The following is a 16579-nucleotide window of genomic DNA, read 5'->3' on the forward strand; positions in this document are numbered from 1 at the left end:
CACAGGGCTGACACATAGACACAGACAACCATTCACACTCACATTCACACCTACGGTCAATTTAGAGTCACCAGTTAACCTAACCTGCATGTCTTTGGACTGTGGGGGAAACCGGAGCACCCGGAGGAAACCCACGCGGACACGGGGAGAACATGCAAACTCCGCACAGAAAGGCCCTCGCCGGCCACAGGGCTCGAACCCGGACCTTCTTGCTGTGAGGCGACAGCGCTAACCACTACACCACCGTGCCGCCCCCAAGCCTGCTATTCAACTCAAAAAAGATTTGTTACAAGCCTGGAAAAGCATCACAAGAGAATAACACAACAGTTTGGTGATGTCAGTGGGTCGCCGGCTTGATGCAGTTATTGCAAGCAAGGGATACACAACCAAATATTCTGTGATTTAATTTCATTTACTTTAAGACTATCTATGCTGCCTCAAATTAAGTTTAAAAATTCAAAATGAAAAAGGTAGACCAGTTAACAACTGGTCTACCTTTTCTTTCATTTTTTTTTTTATATAATAGGCTTCACATGTATGAAACATGTGGAGCCTATTACCTTAAATGTAAGAATTTATGCTGAGTTATTGCTACATTTATTATTTATGTATACAGCTACAACTGCCAGTTGTAGCTGTATACATAAATAAATAATAAATGTAGCAATAAATCAGCATAAATTCTTACATTTAAGGTAATAGGCTCCACATGTTTCATTTATTTTAAAATAGATGATGGACGAATGAGGTCAGATTTATTTTTGAAAAATGTAGATATAGATAATAAAATTTTCTTCTTCTTTTGGCTGCTCCTGATGAGGGGTCGCCACAGCAGTTCTTTCGTCTCCATTGCTCCCTGTCTTCTACATCCTTCTCTACCACTTTCATACCCTCTTTCACCACGTCCATGTATCTCCTCTTTGGCCTTCCTCGTTTTCGTGTGCCTGGCAGCTCCATCTTCAACATTCTCCTTCCAACATGCTCTGCATCTCAGTCTCATCTTACTTAGCTTAATTCCCAAGCTCTCTACATGTGCTGTCCATCTGATGTACTCGTTCCTTATCCTGTCCAACCTGGTCACTCCTATCGCAAACCTTAACATCCTCAACTTTGCCTCCTGTCTCTTCGTTAAGGGTACGGTCTCCAATCCGTACATCACAGCTGGTCTCATTACTGTCTTATACATCTTACCTTTCACTTTTGCTGGGACTTTCCGAACACAAATGACTCCTGAAATCCTTCTCCAACTGCTCCACCCTGCCTGCACTCTCTTTCTCACCCCACTATCGCAGCCCCCATTTTCCTGCACAGTTGACCCCAGGTACTTGAATTCACCAACTTTCTTTGCATCTCCTCCTTGCATCTTCACTACACTCTCATCCCCATTCTCATTGATGCACATGTATTCTGTTTCGCTACTGCTCACCTTCATTCCTCTTCGTTCCGATGCATACCTCCATCTCTCCAAACCCAACTCAACCTCCTTTCTACTTTCACCACATATCACAACATCATCCGCAAACATCATGTTCCATGGTGACTCTTGCCTCACTTCATCCGTCAAGCTATCCATCACTATGGCAAACAAGAAAGGACTCAAAGCAGATCCTTGATGGAGTCCCACCTTCACCTTGAACCATTCAGTCGTTCCGACTGCACACCTCACTGCTGTTTCACTGTTCTCATACATGTCTTGCACCACTCTAATATAATATGGGCGGCACGGTGGTGTCGTGGTTAGCACTGTCGCCTCACAGCAAGAAGGTTCCAGGTTTGAGCCCAGTGGCCGGCGGGGGCCTTTCTGTGTGGAGTTTGCATGTTCTCCCCGTGTCTGCGTGGGTTTCCTCCGGGTGCTCCGGTTTCCCCCACAGTCCAAAGACATGCAGTTAGGTTAACGTGGGGCGGCCTTGGGCTGAAGTGCCCTTGAGCAAGGTACCTCACCCCTTACTACTCCCCAGGCGCTGTAGTCTGGCTGCCCACTGCTCTGGGTGTGTGTGCGCATGTGCTCACTGCTTCAGATGGGTTAAATGCAGAGGATGAATTTCACTGTGCTTGAAGTGTGCATGTGACAATTAAAGGTTTCTTCTTTCTTCTACTTCTCATTCACTCCACTCTTTCTCATACTTCACTCCACTCTTTCTCATAACTCATCTCTCGGCACTCTATCGTATTCCTTCTCCAGGTCTACAAACACACAACGTACAGTAGCTTTCTCTGGCCTTCCCTGTACTTCTCCATTAACATTCTTAAAGCAAAAATTACATCCGACGTGCTCTTCATTGGCATAAACCCGTAGCCTACTGCTGTTCACAGATTGCTACTTCTCTTCTTAATCTCGCCTCCAATACCCTTTCCCATAGCTTCATAGAGTGGTTCATCAATTTTATTCCTCTGTAATTACTGCAGCTCTGTACATCTCCCTGATTCTTGTTTATTGGGACTAGCACACACTTTCTCCATTCATTTGGCATTTTCTCATTCCAAATGAATGGAGAGTGTGCTTTGTCTAGAAAAATATGTTTAAATAAATAAATACACGTTATTGCTCAAGGCTTGTTGAGTCTGACTCACATTTCCTCTACATTTTTATTTGAATTATTATTTTTTTTTTAAATGAAAGAAACGGTAAATAGACCAGTTGTAGCTGTATACATAAATAAATCATAAATGTAGCAATAAATCATAGCGTAAATTCTTACATTTAAGGTAATAGGCTTCATATGTTTCATTTCGGCAGCATGGTGGTGTAGTGGTTAGCGCTGTCGCCTCACAGCAAGAAGGTCCTGGGTTTGAGCCCCGTGGCCGGCGAGGGCCTTTCTGTGCGGAGTTTGCATGTTGTCCGCGTGGGTTTCCTCCGGGTGCTCCGGTTTGCCCCACAGTCCAAAGACATGCAGGTTAGGTTAACTGGTGACTCTAAATTGACCGTAGGTGTGAATGTGAGTGTGAATGGTTGTCTGTGTCTATGTGTCAGCTCTGTGATGACCTGGCAACTTGTCCAGGGTGTACCCCGCCTTTCGCCCGTAGTCAGCTGGGATAGGCTCCAGCTCGCCTGCGACCCTATAGAACAGGATAAAGCGGCTAGAGATAATGAGATGAGATGTTTCATTTCTTTTAAAATAAGAGATGATGGATGAATGAGGTCAGATTTATTTTGCAAAATATAGCTATACACTACCGTTCAAAAGTTTGGGGTCACCCAGACAATTTTGTGTTTTCCATGAAAAGTCACACTTTTATTTACCACCATAAGTTGTAAAATGAATAGAAAATATAGTCAAGACATTTTTCTGGCCATTTTGAGCATTTAATCGACCCCACAAATTAATGTAATGCTCCAGAAACTCAATCTGCTCAAAGGAAGGTCAGTTTTATAGCTTCTCTAAAGAGCTCAACTGTTTTCAGCTGTGCTAACATGATTGTACAAGGGTTTTCTAATCATCCATTAGCCTTCTGAGGCAATGAGCAAACACATTGTACCATTAGAACACTGGAGTGAGAGTTGCTGGAAATGGGCCTCTATACATTCATTCATTCATTATCTCTAGCCGCTTTATCCTTCTACAGGGTCGCAGGCAAGCTGGAGCCTATCCCAGCTGACTATGGGCGAAAGGCGGGGTACACCCTGGACAAGTCGCCAGGTCATCACAGGGCTGACACATACACAACCATTCACACTCACATTCACACCTACGGTCAATTTAGAGTCACCAGTTAACCTAACCTGCATGTCTTTGGACTGTGGGGGAAACCGGAGCACCCGGAGGAAACCCACGCGGACACGGGGAGAACATGCAAACTCCACACAGAAAGGCCCTCGCCGGCCACGGGGCTCGAACCCAGGACCTTCTTGCTGTGAGGCGACAGCGCTAACCACTACACCACCGTGCCGCCCGGCCTCTATACACCTATGGAGATATTGCACCAAAAACCAGACATTTGCAGCTAGAATAGTCATTTACCACATTAGCAATGTATAGAGTGGATTTCTGATTAGTTTAAAGTGATCTTCATTGAAAAGAACAGTGCTTTTCTTTCAAAAATAAGGACATTTCAAAGTGACCCCAAACTTTTGAACGGTAGTGTAGACGTCATAAAATATCCTGCTCCATATCTGTAGCCCCGCCCCTTCTTCCGCCATTTTGGTTCAGGCGGGCGATTTTGAAACGCTACCGGGTGTTGAACTGAGTGTAGCGCGTGCGATTAATATTAATTAATACGATTTAAGGTATTATTATCGATCTGTAGTTATTATTTGTGCGTGTGTTTGTTTTGTTTAGTGAATGCCGAGGTAATTTCTGAGTTACACGGATTTATTTGCTTTGTAAAATGAGCAGCAGAACAGCGCGAGCTGCGGCCACTGGACTGACGAACAACAACATCCAGAGCAGAAGTAAGAAATACATTTATTAGTTTTATGCAGTTAAAAAGGCAGAATGTGTACTAGTGTAGGTAATTGGCTCGCATTTTGAGCAAACATACCACGTTTATCGAGCTCAACTAGTCATTGTTGCCATTTTCTGCCATTTTAGTGAGTTAATTTTCTGTCTAGACTACTAGTTTTTATTTATGGATTTGTTTGTTGCACAAAAAAATCATAAAAGGATTAAAAGTCAAGTTTATTTGTATAGGGCTTTAACAATAAGTCAACTTTGTCAAATTATGCTATACATGCTCGACATACAGCACAGATGAAATTTCAGTCCTCTCTCTCTGACCCACAGTCATAGGCGGTTTTAAACGGGGGCCAGTGCCCCTGTAAAATTGCTTCTGGCCCCTGTTGTGGCCCCTGTGCTGAACAAATAAGATTTATTAATTTCGACGTGCGCTGGCTCGAACATCGGAACTGACATGACGGAGTGTTCTACACGGACTCCTTAAAGCGCTGCACGCACACTGGTGGCCCGTTGCTGGGATACGTCAGAGTGTCCGCCATATTTGATGTGGCAAATCTTCCCCGTAAACCAATGCAAGTAAATGGACTGAACTCCATAAAGCCCCTTTCTACAATAATATTTAACTCGATGCCTTTTATTCACCCATTAAGACGCACGTATGTATTTGGGAAACAAACAGGCATCAAAACACATAACTTTTAATGTGATGGCTATAAATAGTGTGCGAAATACCCTGTACACTAGATAGCTCGGGTAATTTTTTGGCTAAATTCTTCATTCACAAATGTAAATTCCTAAAAAGAAAACCTTTTATTTTTTATCTTTAAAAAAGATGTAAAACATTACTTATCATCAATTGATCACTCACTTTGCCCTAAAGCTATTAATACTCGTTTAAAATGTGCTATATTTGGTGTAAGTAACCTCTAGTCTGTTCATGTTCAATGTGTTTGTATGTCTTTGTTCTCTTGTTGTATGTGCAGATTTACGCTGCATATTTCTTACTGTATGTTTGGATTTTTTCTTTAATAAAGGAAGGGTGAAAAAAAAGATAGCTCAGGTAAGCTAATCAGTCAGCATACCGTAGCAAGCTACCAAAACCTGAGGCTAGAGGTCTGCGCGGGTCGGATTTTTCAGTCCCGCTCCCACCAGCGCCCGCATTGTGCAGTCCCGCTCCCGCCCGCAAAGAATTATGATTTTCAGTCCCGCTCCCGCCCGCGCCCACAAAAAAATTAGGATTTTCAGTCCCGCTCCCGGCCGCGCCTGCCATATTTTGTCCCGTTCCCGCCCACAAATCCCGCATGATGCAGACGTTCGCGTTATTTCTCAGGAAAGTTCTTGTCTTGACACAGCGTGGTGCCCCGCCCCCTACTTTGAGTGGATTTGAGCATAAATATCTACAGCTCACGTTTATTATTTACCTTGTTTCTGAATTCAGCATGTAGTGTCTCTAATAATAATAATCATTAGTGCTGTCAAGCGATTAAAATATTTAATCGCGAATCGCACATTTTTATCACATGAGAAACCATTGTAATTCTCTGATCAGCATAAAAAAGTGAATGGGCTTACTTTGTACCAATGGTGTTTTTTTTTTTTTTTTTTTTTAAATTGCAAAGCAGAGCTAGTAAGAGAAGTGAATTGATTTACTGCTTGAGTTAGTCTACAACTCTAATCAGAGAGACAGGTTACACAGTGATGGTAGGCTTGACTCAGTGCTATCCCAGAAATCCTTCCTGTAATATGCAAATTTGACCGCCTCTGATTGGACAGCCAAATTTGCATATTACAGGAAGGATTTCTGGGATAGCATTGAGTCAAGCCTACCGGCACTGTGTAACCTGTCTCTCTGATTAGAGTTGTAGACTAACGCAAGCAGTAAATCACTTCACTCATGGTTCTCTTGCTAGCTGGGTGTGAACTGCGAGTCATTAGAGTGATCAAAGGATTTCCCGTTAGGGTGATCAGCGGCAAATTTAAGATGCCATTCCTCACTCAATCTGGCAATCTGACTTTCTCTGCAAATGTAGGCATCTTAAAATGTTTTTATTAATGCCAAATAAAATATCCAGCACAAATTATATATGATGGACATAAATTAATAATTGGCGGCACGGTGGTGTAGTGGTTAGCGCTGTCGCCTCACAGCAAGAAGGTCCTGGGTTCGAGCCCCGGGGCCGGCGAGGGCCTTTCTGTGTAGAGTTTGCATGTTCTCCCCGTGTCCGCGTGGGTTTCCTCCGGGTGCTCCGGTTTCCCCCACAGTCCAAAGACATGCAGGTTAGGTTAACTGGTGACTCTAAATTGAGCGTAGGTGTGAATGTGAGTGTGAATGGTTGTCTGTGTCTATGTGTCAGCCCTGTGATGACCTGGCGACTTGTCCAGGGTGTACCCCGCCTTTCACCCGTAGTCAGCTGGGATAGGCTCCAGCTTGCCTGAGACCCTGTAGAAGGATAAAGCGGCTAGAGATAATGAGATGAGATAAATTAATAATTTATAAATTTTATTTCAAACACGTTTTTAGTTAGCGGGACTGCAGCTTATCACCGCTCCCGCCCGCGCCGCATATGTGCACTCCCGCCCACACCGCATATGTGCACTCCTGCCCGCGACCACAATGAGCTTTCAAAATTTGTCCCGCGCCGCACTGCTTTGCGGCGAGTCCCGCGGGAGTGCAGGGCTCTACCTGAGGCCACAATAACCAACCTACAAGACTGAATATGATAAATGATGGAAATAGTGGAAAAACTGGAAATAGTGAATGAAAATAAAAATGTACTGTTTTATTTATTGAGTCACCACACAGACCTACTCTCATTGAATAAAGTGAGAAATACTTCGTTGTTTGGAGACAGGTTTCACCGAGCGGCTATTATGTGCGAGACTTCATATTAGCCGCAAAGTCAGAAAAATCTGTTTGTAAAATTACGTTATAATGACCAAATACAATGAAAAGTATTTTTCCAGTCTCACCTGTGAAAGGTAATCCCATGTGATCTCGTTTGGACGGCAAACCTGTTGGTACAGTTAAACGCAGCACATGAATGAGGCATCTTTATTCTCGGCTACTGTCTAGACGCTATACCAGAGACGGTTGAAGAATCTCCACTTTGCCACGTCCAATATGGCGGCGGGGATGACGTATGATTCGACGCAGAATGCGGCGTCTATGTTTATATGTCTATGGTTACCTGCAGCAGAAAGACTAGCAGCAGCGCGAATTGTAAACTTCGGATGTGAGAGAAAACAGCTGTCACGTCCGAAGTTTTTTGATTGAAAATCCATCAGATACAGTAGCGTTGACACGTTTCACTGAGCCATATGAAGAAGTATTTTTTGAGCTCTTTAGACTATGCAAAATAGCTGTGGCACTCCCAGTGAGCTCTGCCTCTTGTGAGTGGAGTTTCTCCACTTGAAACTGGTGAAGACCCGCCTCCGATCCACCATTAGTGAGGAGCGTCTAAGCAATCTTGGTGTGCTCAGCATTGAATCCAGAAGGTCCAAGGCTTTGAACCTTGATGCATTTGTAGACCATTTCTCAAGGAGTCACAATCGCAGAATGTTGTTGTAGTGTTTCAGCCTGCTGTGAATGCTATAGGGTGATTCTGAGACCACTGTATGTGAATTTATTTTTTCTTTCTATTTTCCCCCCCTACTGTACATAAAGAAAGAGTGAGCTGATGACAGTGTGATTTAGGTGGGGTTTACATTAGACCGTATCAGCGGATCATCAGATTAACGTTTTTAAAACGATTCGCGTGCACACAGCAACGCCAATACACGATTCGCGTGCACACAGCAACGCCAATACACGGATACGCTCGGCTCCGCAGGCATCCTGCGCTCCAAATCACTCCGCCCTGAACAGCGAGTGCCCTCTGGAGGGTGCGCACTCCGGCCCTGCGCAGCTCATAGAGCGCGCGAGTGAAGTGCACAAGCAGTGATTCAGGACTGAGCCGCTGTGTGTGTGTGATCTCAGTGCATATCGGGCATGCGCGTCACTTACCACTTGCAAGTGGAAGGATGGCAAGCCTAAAGACAATCATAACTACACAATGGGCAGTATTTGCATCAGTATTTGCAGTATTTTCATACTTTTATACTCTTTAATGAAAGGTGATACAAGGTGGAAGTCCGCGCCGTTTTTCAGCAGTCGCGTCACATGACCAACGCCAGCGAATCAGGAAGGTGGATGTCACAGTGACGACGTCCAATGACGACGCCAGCTAGAGCTCAGCACAGCGTATCCGCGTATTCTCAATGTTTACACAGCACCGGAGCTGACACGATCTGGATTGGAATACGTGGACCCTGGCGGATTCCCGTTTCCAGGCGTTTTAATGTAAACGGACAGTGCATCCGCAAAGAAAACGAGACAGATACGGTCTAATGTAAACTTGGCCTTAGATAGTGATTGTACATTCAAGTCTCATGCTGTGAAAAAAAGAAAATTCATTCATGCTGTGAATTTCAAGTGTCATTGTACAGATAAAATGTTCATTGTATGCAAAAATAGAAATCTTATTTTACAAAAAAGAGAAACATGGTTTTAAGATTTTATTGAGCACAATTAATTTTATGTTTAGGCTATTGAGACAGAATGTTTCTCATTGTATTTATGCTCAATGTATTTTGTTTTGGTTTTAAATAAACCAAACAAAACATTTTGAACGCTTAAATATTGCCATGTTTTGTCCTTATATGTGCCCCCCTGAAAAAACACTGGCCCCACCTCGGCCCCCCTAGTAATTTTGGTTTAGAACCGCCACTGCCCACAGTGCAAACAGGCAATGCAATAAATAAAAATAGAATATCTGAAATAAACAATATAAACACTCTAGATAAGAAATAGACATAGACTAAACACTCACAGGTGTGTATATTAAATAAATAAATTACACACAGTACCAGCCAAAAGTTTGGAAACGCCTTCAAATTTGATGTTTTTTCTTTATTTTAATTAATTAAGACACTTCGTGTCTTAAAGTAATGACTGACTGTTATTTCTCTTTACCTATACCGCAAGTGCCCTTGACTGTTTGTTTATTTGCACCAATTTGTGTGTATGTATATATATATATATATATATATATATATATATATATATATATATATATATATATATATATATATAATGAGTGTTTAGTCTACGTCTAGTTCTTATCTAGAGTGTTTATACTGTTTTATATTGTTTGTTTTTTCAACTATTTTATTTTTATTTATTGCACTTCCTGTTTGCACTGTGGGTCAGAGAGGACTGAAATTTCATCTGTGCTGTATGTCGAGCATGTATAGCATATTTGACAAAGTTGACTTGAGTGGTTCTTGACATAATATGGATTCCTACAGTTGTCGAACAGGGCTCTTTACTGTATGTTTATTATTTACTCTTTACTGGTTGATGGTGTCAAATGCATTAAGAAGGCAAGAAATTCCATTTTTGACAAGACACACCTGTTAATTGAGAAGCATTCCAGGTGACTCCCTCATGAAGCTGGTTCAGATAATGCCAATAATGTGCAAAGCTGTTATCAAGGTAAATAGTGACGACTTTGGAGAATCTAAAAGATGAAACGTTGTTTTTTAACACGTTTTTTGTTTACCATATAATTCCATTTATTTCGTAGTTTTGATGAGTTCAATATTGTTCTACAATATAGGGAAAAAAAATAAATAAAAACATCGAATTTGAAGGTGTTTCCAAACTTTTGACTGTGTGTGTGTGTGTGTGATTGGAGCAAAGGGCATAAAATAAACAGTCAAGGGCACTTGAGGTATAGCAGGTAAACAAGAAATAAGCAGTATAAACAAACTAATAGCTGTTAAGGTGAGGTAGTGCGGAATAGTGCAAATTAGCAAGGTAAAGTGAAATGTGCCGACCCTGAGTTCAGTGTGTGAATGAATGTAAACATTGTCGCAAAGCAGCTTTACAGAATTTGAACGACTTAAAAAATGAGAATTTTATCCCTAATCTATCCCCAATGAGCAAACCTGTGGCAAGGAAAAACTCCCTCAGACAACATGAGGAAGAAACCTCGAGAAGAACCCATCCTCATTTGGGCAACAACAGACATGAGGAAGAAACCGCGAGAGGAACCCATCCTCATTTGGGCAACAACAGACAACATGAGGAAGAAACCGCGAGAGGAACCCATCCTCATTTGGGCAACAACAGACAACATGACTATAACATTAACAGTTTTAACATGAAGTCAGTTTCGTTGATGTTATAACTCTTCATTGATGGAAACTTGAGTGCAATGACAACTGCAGTCCTAAAGTTAACAAGTCAACTGTAGTCCTCAGCCATAAAAGCATTACTGTAAGTGTCCAGAGCGTCTTCCAAGTGTGACTTTCAACTGTCCATATGGAGCCATCCTCTACAGGAGCGATGTGATGAGACTCCAACCAGGCACAGGGCATCAGGATGGATCAGGCAGGTCTGAGGAGCAGAAGAGGTTCAGCCTCTCGATCTCAGGACCGACATGTAAAGGCCTCTGCATGCTCTTGTGACAAGGCTTTCGCAGATAGCGTTTCGCAGACAGTTGTAATTTATTGTTGAGCGGGGAGTATAGGCGTGCGCGATGTTATTCACCGGCACAACGCAAGGGGGCGCGAAGTCGCTAGGAGTAGTTGGTGGGTGTGGTTAGTGGAGTGTTTATCCTCCGGTTACTTATAATGACTAGAACTTTTTTTTTTATAATGAGTAGAACTGGAGTCGTATAGATGTACGTACTTCCTCAATCAACCGCTCTTCGTGCTGCTCCATCTTCGCTCGTGTTTTTAAAAATGCCGGTCGTGAAAACAAACCAAACCGGGAAAGTAGGGAAGCGGAAGTGCGTGTACAGCGGATGTAGAGTGGACCAATCAGAGCCCTCTTGTCTGCGGCGGTGTCTGCGAGGCTTCTGCGGTGGTCACAATTTTTGGGAGGTGCGCGCAGAGCGTCTGCGAAGGTGGGGGGGCTACGCAGACACTGTCTGCGACGCTATCTGTGAGGACTGGGTTGTCAGCATAAATTGGCCTTAACTCAGAGGGACAGATTTTGGGGGGGGGGGGGGGGGAGAAAACAACCTGTGGTGAGCACGGTCGCCTCACAGCAAGAAGGTTCTGGGTTCGAACCCAGTGGCCGGCGAGGACCTTTCTGCGTGGAGTTTGCATGTTCTCCCCGTGTCCTCCAGGTGCTCCGGTTTCCCCCACAGTCCAAAGACATGCAGTTAGGTTAACGTGGGGCGGCCTTGGGCTGAAGTGCCCTTGAGCAAGGTACTTAACCCCTGACTGCTCCCCGGGCACTCTAGTGCGTGTGCATGTGTTCAGATGGGTTAAATACAGAGGATGAATTTCACTGTGCTTGAAGTGTGCATGTGACAAAGGTTTCTTCTTCTTCAGTGTCACCTGAATAAGTAGGAACAGTATACATATTGCACTGAGTACAAGCAGGGACTCCGGCAACTAACTATGACAGCATAACTAAAAGGGGAGAGCCAGAAGGTAACACAGGCATGAGGGAGCCCCAGGACATAAAGCAGCAGCCCCTACACCAGGGGTGTCAAACCTGATCCATAAAGGGCCGTGTGGCTGCAGGTTTTCATTCCAGCCATGCAGCAGCACCCTGATTTGGCTTATTCAATCAACTGACACACCCACCCTTTAATCAAGGGTGGGTGTGGCTGCAAGTATTTGACTGTGTGAAGACAGTTCAGTTGATTGAATGAGCCAAGTCAGGTGTGCTGCTGCATGGCTGGAATGAAAACCGGCCCTTTATGGATCAGGTTTGACACCCCTGCACTACAGTCAACAAACTCGAGTGAGCAAGCGAGTGGGGGACTGACAGCATCCATACATCCTAGTTTATCAAAACACTCAATAATTAGTTCAATTTATATAGCGCCTTTCTCAAAACCCAAGGTCGCTTTACAATTATAGGCAGGGAAAAAAAAAAGTCCACCAAATAGAGGTCAGGATGTCATTCCAGTGGTGTAGTAGCCACAGTCCCACCAAAAGGCGCACGAAAACAAATCACACCTCCAGCACAGCTGCTGTGACACCGCCAGCAACATCGCTCGGAACACCACGCCATGGATCCACAAAGCTAGCACAGGAGCACCGCCATGCAGAGCGCTGGTACGTCCCAAACCGCCTGCACAGCCACCGAGCAACATCGCTTGGAACATCATGCCAAGCAGTAAAGCACAGAGCGCTGGACAACCACGATGTTAAAATGAGCAACGAGCTCACTGCAGTCCATAGCTGGGAGCACAGGCATCACCCACAGCGAACCAAGGCCCAAAACTGGATCAACTCTGTCTGAGGACCCTCCAGGTCTACACCTTTACCTCATAAACACCATTAACAAAAGGCTTGACTAAACAAATATGTTTTCAGCCTAGACTTAAACGCTGAGACTGTCTGATTCCTGAACATTTATGGAACAGCCTTCCAAGTAATGTGGGGCTTTGTAAGAAAAGGCTGTGCCCCCTAATGTAGCCTTCACTATACGAGGTACCAGCAGATGCGCGTGGTGGGTCATAGAGGACCAGAAGTTCACTCGGGTACTGTGGTGCGAGACCATTCAGTGCTTTAAAGGTCAATAAATGTAGACCTGATAAACTCCCAACAAATCTAATTTCAACATATTCCTGTTCACGGTCAACAATATTGCTGATGTTTTTAGCTGAGTGCAAAAGTTTGTACTCCCTATTTCTGGCTGCAAAAAATAAATTGAACATCTAAAGATTGCAGCAACTCTGTCATGAGCTCTCAAAAGTTCACATCCCTCTTCATGTCTTTCATATGCCTCATTTTCCTGGATACATTTATTACTTTGCATTACCTTTCACCCCAAAATGACTATATTTGAGCAGATGAAGGTCAAGGGTCTTGCTCAAGAACCCCCCAAAAAAAGGGCAGATTGGCAGCACTGGGACTCGAACTTACAACCTTCTGATCCATTATCTAAAGCCCTACCCACTGTGTTATACAGGGGGGCTGCAAAAGTAGGTATACAGTAATGAAAAACAAAACGTTATTTTATTGATTATACAAACATATCAATAATAACCATATCCCTCAAATAGGCTAGTGGCCTAGCGGTTAGCGTGTCCGCCTCTCGATCGGGAGATCGGGAGTTCTACTCACAGTCTGGTCATACCAACGACCTAGCCTGGGCCCGCCCATCCTAAGTGTGATGCAACACGGGGGCCTGTTGCGAACTTATGGCCCTTTTCCACTACCCTTTTTCAGCTCACTTCAGCTCGCTTCAGCTCACTTCAGCCCGACACGGCTCGCGTTTCGACTACCAAAAACCAGCACGACTCAGCTCGTTTCAGCCCTGCTTAGCCCCTAAAACTCGCACCGTTTTGGAGTGGGGCTGAAGCGAGCCAAACCGTGCCGAGTGAGGCTGGGGGCGAGCAGACACTCCCCTGTGCACTGATTGGTGAGGAGGAGTGTCCTCACATGCCCACACACGCCCCGCGAGCGCGCTGGGATCTGTAAACACCGCAAACCCGGAAGAAGAATAATTATGAATTACGAGAATTTCTGAAGCCTTATGCGCCTCGCCTCATCTATACGCTCTTGCCAGTATCTGTCCGCGTTGTCGGTGACAACAAGCCACAGCACCAAGACCAGCAACACTAACGACTCCATGTCCTCCATGTTTATTGTTTACTATTCGGGTCGTGAGACTACCGCTTAAAAGCTCACTGAATCAGTGACATACAGAGCATCGTGCACGAGTTCGCGGAGCGCAAGGCTCGTCGTATGCCCTTCAAATAATGCGCGCAGTAGGCTATTGATGTTTTATTATGACCCATGTACAGTATGTCGCCTAATGTTTTTTTGTTTCTGAGTTACATGTTCGTTTGAAGGACTTAATGTACAAAATAACATAGTTGCACCCCGGAGTGTTGAAATTGGTAAACACAGTGCATTCAGTGAGGTTTGCACCGCCCTCCTTTTATTTCTGACTCTTCCTGTCACCGTTGCAACCTCTGAGCGCTCATTCGTTTGCCCTTCAAATAATGTGCGCAGTATAGGCTATTGATGTTTTATTATGAGCCATGTACAGTATCCTAATGTTTTTTGTTTCTGAGTTACATGTTTGTTTGAAGGACTTGATGTACTAAATAACATAGTTGCACCCGGTAGTGTTGAAATTGGTAAACACCGCAGTTGCGGACATTTTGCAGCCTAAAATGATGTTATGATAAGCTTTAATAAAGGGCCCGGTCATTTGCCCCGCCCCCGGCCCGGCTCTGACTTGTTCCGCCACTGTCACTGATGTCACTGTTTGCGCTGCTTAACGGCATCACATGACGTCCACCCACTTTCGCTAACTCCACCCAATGTGTCCACCCACTTCCAGCCAGCACGGTTCAGCGCGGTTGTAGTCGAAATGCAACTCCAGCAGCCCCGCTCAGCTCGACTCAGCTCGACTCGGCACGGCACGGCTCAGCCGCGTTTGTAGTGGAAAAGCGGCATTAGTCTGGCAAGGCAAGCTATCTCCAGCTCTTCCAAGCTCCCGAAAAATCGGGAGCCAATCAACTTTGAGCATCTCCAACGGCCCTGGGTAGAGGCGTGTTCAAGGCAGTGACGGAGTAGAACTGCGACCGGAAGCCATAGATTGTTTACAGAATCTATGCCGGAAGCGCTTCATTCACTAGAACCATTATGAACATGGAGCAGCGGCAAGCCTTTGACACAGCGGTAGATGCTGTATTGAAAGTATTCAACAGGAAGTTCTCATTGAAAACGGAGCAAAGAGCAGCCCTGGAGGTATTTATCTTCCTGTTACTCAAGCAGTTTCCGTCGCGTCACATACGTCAGAGGAAAGAGTGATGTGATTGGTTTAAGCTTCGTCACAGCCTTTTCTGGCTTCGACCAGTAGCAAACTGAGGCATTTCAGGGAGGCGGGTCAACCATGCACTTTGGGAAACGGTTGGGCTTAATATCTTTGCCAGACCAATGCTCGCAGAGCTTTGAAGTTGCGTTAGCCAGACTACCAACGACCATCATAAAAATGGTACCTACTGCCGTCTGGCAAGGCACGCTACAATACAGATGTGAGTGGGGAGTCAAACTCACGGTTACCAGAGGATTAGCCCCCCCACTGTAACCCTAGCTATGTAATAGGCAAGAGGCCGAGGGCTATGGAAACGGAGATCGGCGCTGCCACGTGGCGTGGGAAGGACTTTGAATCCCTCAAATGTTCAAACTGTTTGCCCCTGGCATTCACACACTCCACTAGTCAAGTGTGGACACCCATGCACACTCTGGCACAAAGGTCTTTATCAGCATCAATTTCTTGGCAAGCCTCCCGTATGAACTGAATCATGGCATCAACAGAACGTGGCTTGCGTGCGAAAACCTCATCTTTTACACATCCCCAGAAAAAGAAGTCCGTGGGGTGAGATCCGGTGAACATGGTGGCCAGTCAACGGCTCCCAGATGTCCAATCCACCTGTTGGGAAATTCTTTGTCAAGTAGCGCACACACATTGAGTGCGAAGTGTGGTGGCGCCCCATCCTGCTGAAAGTAGAAGTCGTCCTGCTGCTGCTGTTCGCGTATAATCCTTACTGTATATCTACTTTTGCAGGTATAAAACATGCCACGTGATTGAGTTAGGTTTTGCACGGTGGTGCAGTGGTTAGCACTGTCCCCTCACAGCAAGAAGGTTTCGAGTTCGAACCTCACGGCCGACAGGGGCCTTTCTATGTTCTCCCCGTGTCTGCATGGGTTTCCTCTGGGTGCTTTCCTGCAGTTGGGTAGAATACCCAGCTACTGGTTTTGTACAAGACGGTGCATTCTTAGTTCCAATCCCAGGCCCAGTGTGAGATTAGTGTGAGCTAAAATGGTTATTAACCTTCTGAAAATAAAGTCTATACAAGTTTTATTTATGGCACAGGTTCCCGACCCTGGTCCTGGAGAACGCCTCTGGACTGAATGGTTTACAGTGGTTTAGCCCCATCATTGAACTGAACTAAGTTTGATCATAATTTTGCCTTTTAAGACACCAATAACAGTAATTTATCGGTTTTTAGAGTTAAAGATCAAAGATTATTGCTTGTGTTTGTTTAACATTTGATATATGACACGACTGAACATACGAAATACAAGAGGAAGTCAGAATCTCTTCAAATTATTACCGGCAATTAATTATTCACGTCAAACGGTACTAAAGATGAGAATTT

General features: G+C 44.6%; 1 protein-coding gene across 1 annotated transcript in view; it reads left to right on the forward strand.

Moving 5' to 3' along the window:
• Window positions 1-4155: 4155 nt before the first annotated feature.
• Window positions 4156-16579, forward strand: part of cdca5 (cell division cycle associated 5) — a 33509-nt gene continuing 21085 nt past the window's right edge. The window contains exon 1 of the mRNA XM_060913166.1: window positions 4156-4390. Coding sequence (XP_060769149.1) covers window positions 4327-4390 — 64 coding nt within the window. The 5' untranslated portion in view covers window positions 4156-4326. The remainder of the gene's footprint in view (window positions 4391-16579) is intronic.

Source organism: Neoarius graeffei, chromosome 28 (assembly GCF_027579695.1).
Source record: "Neoarius graeffei isolate fNeoGra1 chromosome 28, fNeoGra1.pri, whole genome shotgun sequence".
Taxonomy (NCBI): domain Eukaryota; kingdom Metazoa; phylum Chordata; class Actinopteri; order Siluriformes; family Ariidae; genus Neoarius; species Neoarius graeffei.